The following is a 6,603-nucleotide window of genomic DNA, read 5'->3' on the forward strand; positions in this document are numbered from 1 at the left end:
GGTGTGATACTTTCTGAAGCGTAACGCTCGAAACACCTCGTTTTGTACAATGCCTTAATCGCCTTATCACTTCCTTAACCGATAAAAATAATTGATATTTCTACAGTTGCAACGGTCTTCTCGCTAACGGCTTCACCGCTTCCTTTTTCAAAGGAAGTTGTCCCTCTCCTCCAAACAGAACGCAGTTGCAACGACCTTCGTGCTAATAGTTTCACCACTTCCTATTTTCATAGGAAATCAACGTCATCGTTGATACTATAATGACCCCAAGGAAGAGTGTTGATCAAATTATTGCAAATGTATCGTTTATCGTCGTACGGACTCAGCGCCAATTTCATTTCGGATACCGAATACACCTGATGCTGTACGGACATTATACGATTATTGCTAACACTTTTCTCCGTATAATTATGAAGGCACTCGATATAGTCTTTGAAACTTATATCCCTAGCCGTGGCATTCGTTCTAATGCCTTTTATCTTTTTGGTTTCACAGCACGCGTCCTCGCTGTCGCGCACGCGAGTCGCGTACATTTTCGAGCGAAGTCCTACGAATTCCGTCATAATTTTGCCACCGTTCTCGTCCTTCATCAAACCCAACATCTTTTTGTTCGCGATCGGAACGCCGTACACGTTGTTCTCAGCATAATTGCTCGTGTCGTATCGATTGATATCGCGTTTCAACAGCTCGTACGCGTCGTCGCAAACGATCTCGTATATCAAGCTGTCCGTGTCCGTGTATAAAATCTTACAGTTTTCTTTTAAATTTGGATACATATAGCCATAATGAAAGTCGTACAAACAGCATTTAGATATATCCAATACGGACATGCCTATGTATACGGGTTTATAAAATTTAATATTCGTTTTTTTCAGTTGAATCGCAACGAAATCCTCCGAGAACACCGTGCAACTGTGAAAATTCGGTCTAGCTATCAATCGTTCGACACCGTGTCGACCGCCCCACCGAGAGAGTAATTTCACGATCGCGTGATTCCGAACGTTCTCCATAGTCTTTCCGAACACCGCGTTATTCATTAGCTTGAACAAATTTTTTGAAAAATCGTTGTTCGCGTTGGTGCGTAATTTAGTGTTCAAATCGATGTAGCTGCACAACCATCGAGACTGTCGAAACTCTAAAATTCGATAAATTTTCCCTAATTTCAAACCGTGTCGCAAACTTTGCTGCAGATATCGATAATGCAGAACGTATCGCTCCTTATCGCGAAGCGTTGCCAGCAACTTCCTTTGACTCGAGCCGGCCGTCGCCTTGTCGTGACTCGGGCAAAACGGAAGATCCGCGTGAGCGTCATGAATTTCGCGCGGATACTCTAAATCCACCTCCAAAATGTATCCTACGGGACTGTCGATTGGAATAGATTCGACGTTAAAATTATCTATATGCGCCCGTTCGTCCACCCAGCGAAAACCGCTGTGTGGCAGAGGTTGCGACATGGCCCAACCGTATAAATTATTAACGTCGAAATACATTAGATAGGCGGACGGCTCGCTCGAATCGTACGTCGGTAAATACTTGTTATTGGCACGCGCATACCTGTGAGAACATTGACTCAGTCCACCGCGTATTCCACGCTCCACGAACAATAGCATGTCCACGTCGGTGAACAGCTCCAGTTCGATCTTTGTCATTTTTAACATCACGTCTCACGCGAAACCGGGGAGCGTGTAATAATGCGCCGGATCGAGTTTATAGTTCTCGAGACAGTCTTCGCGGAAATTTTCAAAAACATCTGCCAGCAACAGTACGTCCAATTTTAAATACAAGTCGCTGTACTGCCCCAACGTCTTTATAGCTGTTCGAGCAATCAGCTGTTCGGTGCCGCTGTGCGTCCGCACGCACACACGGCAAATTAGCGACTGCCGAACTTTGTTTGTATTGAGGACTCGGCCGTCGTCGCGGTTCGTCTCTCTCTCTCCCCGCACACTTCGGGCGGACCGAGTAGTTCGGGGTGCGCGGCGAGGGGAGAGAGCCCCGTCAATATACACGGCAATCCGTCGAGCCCTCGCTCTCTTTTCCGAGAATCGCAGTGACGGTGACAAATAAATCGATTAGCTCTCCCACAAATTCCGACTTTATTTCTTGAACATTTCGCGATCGTAAGTTAAAGGTTCCAACGTTACGGAACCCAACGAAAATCCAAAACAATAGCGAAACGAGACCAAACCGTATTCGCGTGAAGATAATCGGTGTCCGATATCTCGCTGGTACATAATCGATTGTAAAATGCTTCGCGCGGCGGTAATCGCTCCTCTTTTAGTTTATCGTACGACGTTAGATAGTCGTACGGAAAAACACCTTTTCTCGTTAAAAGATTGAAATCGCTGTCGGAAAGATGTGCAAATTCGCCTCGTACGACGCGCAATTTACTCTTGTCCAAATACGAGGATAACTTGTCCAGACTAGAATTAAGGAATTTGAATGAATCGATGAATCGAAACTTTATCAACTTCCTGTAATCTCTTCCCATCCCCCCGTCGTTCTCAACGTGTTTCGTGAACGAGATGTACCGCTCTTTCGTCAGCGGTAACACGTCTATCTTCCCCTTGAACGCGTTTGCCAATTCCTTAATGATAAAATGCGCGTCGTAACCGGACAAATTGTGGAAAACCACTGGTATCACGTACGAAGATTGATAATTCAAATTACAAGCGTTATGCGCCGGACCGCGATACGCGCCCGTGATATGACAATGATCATGCACTTTTTCGTCGCAGTCGTTGAACGGTTTTTCACATACGTGGCAACACGTGGCTGTAAGAAAATCTAATTTTTCTGCTTCGGTCAATGTCCTCATCGACGCGTTTTTATCAAGTATCTTCTGTAATTTACAACTTAACTCGTGCAACTTTGTCGCGAACCATGTCGAGCATCCCTCTTCTCTGGAACAAGCCTGATACTCGCACAGGGAAGCATCGTATCCGCAATGCATGTAATAACCAATACTGAACGCGTGGTGGTGTTGATACTGCGTGCGCGCCCCGCGGCTCTGTTCTTCATGTTTCTCCAGCAAACATTCCAAATCGGCGTAAATAACGAACGGCGCCCGTTCTTTGTACGCGTAGTTGCTAAACCGCACCCACATGTCTTCCGAGCGTCTAATCTCTCTTGCGACGGGAAATATTGTAAGCATCTGAGAAGGAAAAAAGATATAACATGATCTTTAACTGGAAAAGGAAAAAAATGCTCCCAACTTACCTGTCGCAAACATGCATACGATGGCTATTCTTGCTAAGCTGTGACGAAACCAATCGCGACAAATTTCTTATGCACGTGTAATGATGGTGCGAATCATTCCTCCCTCGTAGAAGCATCAAATTGACGTGCTTGCTCCGCTTCTTCTCGGTCAGATGAAGCGCCCCACACTTCTTGCGGACCCATTCGAACACGTTCACGGAAACGTCGTTTACCCGTTCAAATTTTCGAATATCCTTAAACGACATAGGCAGTTGAAATTCTTCGGTTCGAAGCACCGTGCGGTAATGTGGATAGGAAGAGAAACGCTCCGAATGTTTCTTGACCGGATAGAGACCCGCCACGACTGCCCAAAAGAAACAGGCCTCGTCGTTACTTTTCACGTTGACGATCGCTCTCTTCAGTTGTATCTCTCGAGGTACAGAGACGTTGCAACCGGCTTGCAACGGCTGGTACTTGTTGCAATTCACTATTAGATGCAGTATCTTCGATAGCGCCCACCCGCTGTCGCGTTCTTGAAACTCCCCCATCGATGTCAGAATCGTTGGCATAACGTCTTTCAGATACCAGCAGCGTAAATCACTCGTTCGAAACAGAGGGAAATTTCGCGTACCGAAACTTTTCACTGAAACCGTATCGCGCAACACAAATTCCGCCTCCAACGTAATGTTCACTTTCAACGATGAATGTTTGTTCAGAGATTCCGTAACGCGTCTCGTAATCATCCGCTTCGCATGTTGCAAAAACTGACGAGGATCGATGTGCTCAACGTTGATAACGAGTCCGGTTGATATGCGATCTCGAAACGCTGACTCGACTTCCTCCCAACGAAGAGACGTTGCGCTCCCGCCGACGCGACTCCTGTCGTATAAACCTCTTCCAACGCGTGAAAAACGATGGCCCAACGATACGTTCAAACTTTTCATACGGCACATCACCGATGTTAAGCTAAATTTCACGCCCACCGACAGTTCGTCCTTCGCACATGACAAATATCTCGTACAGTATTGCAAACATTCCATATACGATCTGCTCCATTCGCGATACTCATCGATAGTTTTAATAATCATTGACATGTGTGTCAGGTACTTTAACGCATTTTTTAAAATCCGAATCATCTTGTTCCCCTCCATTTTCTTTTTTGTTCTAACGAAACAATTTTTCAAGCTTTAATTTCACCTCATCCGTTAAATTTCCAGTTCTCAGAAATACGATTATACTTCGTATCCAACCGGCACCACGATGCGTCGTTCGCCCGTTCCGAGGATATTCAATATCTTTGACGGTGAATCGATCGCGGGCCATGGTGCCACGACTTAACTAAATCTTTTCGTGTAGAAAAAACATATGCGACTCGTCGCGTCGATTCGCATTAACCGTTCTATCAACGTTTTCCGAGGCTCCTCGTCGGAGAAACTACCGTTCAAATACAAATTTAAAACGTGAACCCAAGCCAAGTTTTTCAATGATAAAACTGCCATTTTTACTCGTCGTCGTCGTCGTCGTTGTTGTTGTTATCATAGTGGTAGTAGTCGATGTCCTCGTCCTCGTCATCCGTTAAAAATAATTTACGTTTTCTGATCGGTAAGAAAGGAGGAGTTAAGACGATTAGAGGCATGAAACGTTCATTCAATGATAGCGTTCCCTCGTAAACGTAATCGGTTCTACGATATTGACGCACTGCCTTCTCCAAGTATGCCCTCAATCTCCATTTAGGTTTTAAGAAAACAAACACTTGTAAAAGATCTATATACTCGTTTCTCGCTTCATGCAACAAATCCAACGGTTTATACGCGAAAGCTGTTACGTATGGAACACCGGTGAATGGAAATTTTACGCGAAAAACACAATAAATCTTGCACGATAGAAGGCGAAAATATCGATCGAAAATCCGTTGATACACCTTGGAGTAATTTCGAATATCGCGCTCGAATAACTTTGTCACGGCTAAAGCTTGTAAGGAGGACACCTCTGCAAACTTCATGGTGAATCGCCCGAGACAATTCCAATTTCGCGTCTACGTCTCGTATTCATTGCCACTTACATATACGTAATATTATGAAAAAATACATTCATACACATACACACGTACAAAACATAAATAGCGTAAGGAAGTGGTCTAAAAACATTGTGATAATGAAAAAACCGTTGACGCGATCTCAAAAGGATGTGGTTCTACGAGAGACGTCATCTCGCGAAAATTGGTAAGAAGATGCAAGAGCGAGAGAAACAGTCTCTCTATCTCCCGCTAAATATAATAAAAATGATCGGTCAAATATAATAAAAATGGTCGCCGGCATAGTAAAAAATGGTCGGCCGAATATAATAAAAGTGGCCGGCATCAAGAGCGAATAAATGGCTGTGCGAATGGCTGCCGGCGGAAATGATAAGGCAGCGATAACGTCAAATATAATAAAAATGGCCGACGGCAAAAATGGCCGCCGGCAAGAGCGAATAAATGGCTGTGCGGTAAGAAGACGTAAGAGCGAGAGAAACAGTCTCTCTATCTCCCGTCCAAATACTATAATAAAAATGGCGGTCGGCAAAAATGGCCGTCCGCAAGAGCTAAACAATCTCCCGCCAAATATAATAAAAGTGGCCGGCGGCAAGAGCTAAACAATCTCCCGCCAAATATAATAAAAATGGCCGACGGCATAATGGCCGCCGGCGGAAATGATAAGGCAGCGATAACGCCAAATATAATAAAAATGGCCGACGGCATAATGACCGCAGGCGGAAATGATAAGGCAGCGATAACGTCACGCCCCGCGCGATAAGGCAGCGATGACGCCACGCCCCGCGCGATTCCCCCCCCCCCGCACCCCGCGAGAAAATGACCCCCCTCGCCTATTGGGTTAGAACCGGCATAGACTACCTACTGACGTCAGAAGATTTTGTTAGAAAAATAATTAAACAATTTTCTATCAATTTAGTAAAAAAAATGGAAGAACAACGAACGCGATGTTGACAGATTTCTTTTAAAATGGCCCGATTGGTTTGAACAACCACTGTTTGAATTTGAAGGACGCAGTGAAGGTGGCCGACCAAAAAAAGGGTTTTCTGAGGCAAGTGACATGATAAATCGCAGGCAAATAGAAAGCCTGTTGACGCAGTACACCCCGGAAGAGTTGGAGTACATAGCACGAGTTGCACACAGAGCATCGGGGAATGAATTTATATCCATGGTATTGTATATTGGTAACTGTACACAAAGTGCTCATACAAGGTGCTGATGTGGTAGAAAGCATCCTATTATCCATCGGAAATCTTTCAGAAGATACCCAGGAAGCAACGCATAAGGAATTACGATCATTTCGCGAGTACCACACTCGGAAAATTTCTCGACGGGCCACCAACCAAGATCTCAGTGACCCAAAAGAAGCCATCTGG

At 44.9% G+C, this 6,603-nt stretch overlaps 2 protein-coding genes across 2 annotated transcripts; both read right to left on the reverse strand.

The window, feature by feature from the left end:
* Nucleotides 1-227: 227 nt before the first annotated feature.
* LOC143364355 (uncharacterized) lies at nt 228-1,016 on the reverse strand. The gene has a single exon (XM_076804751.1). The coding sequence runs from the start codon at nt 1,008-1,010 to the stop codon at nt 228-230; it is 783 nt and encodes a 260-aa protein (XP_076660866.1). The 5' UTR covers nt 1,011-1,016.
* Nucleotides 1,017-1,093: 77 nt separating this feature from the next.
* Nucleotides 1,094-3,764, reverse strand: LOC143364356 (uncharacterized). Its single transcript, XM_076804752.1, has 4 exons — nt 3,217-3,764; nt 2,186-3,125; nt 1,181-1,640; nt 1,094-1,107 (listed from the first exon to the last, which is right to left on the reverse strand). Exons 1-4 carry the CDS (start codon nt 3,762-3,764, stop codon nt 1,094-1,096), a joined length of 1,962 nt encoding a protein of 653 aa, XP_076660867.1.
* Nucleotides 3,765-6,603: the final 2,839 nt, after the last annotated feature.

Source organism: Halictus rubicundus, unplaced genomic scaffold, assembly GCF_050948215.1.
Source record: "Halictus rubicundus isolate RS-2024b unplaced genomic scaffold, iyHalRubi1_principal scaffold0476, whole genome shotgun sequence".
NCBI classification, from domain to species: Eukaryota; Metazoa; Arthropoda; class Insecta; order Hymenoptera; family Halictidae; genus Halictus; species Halictus rubicundus.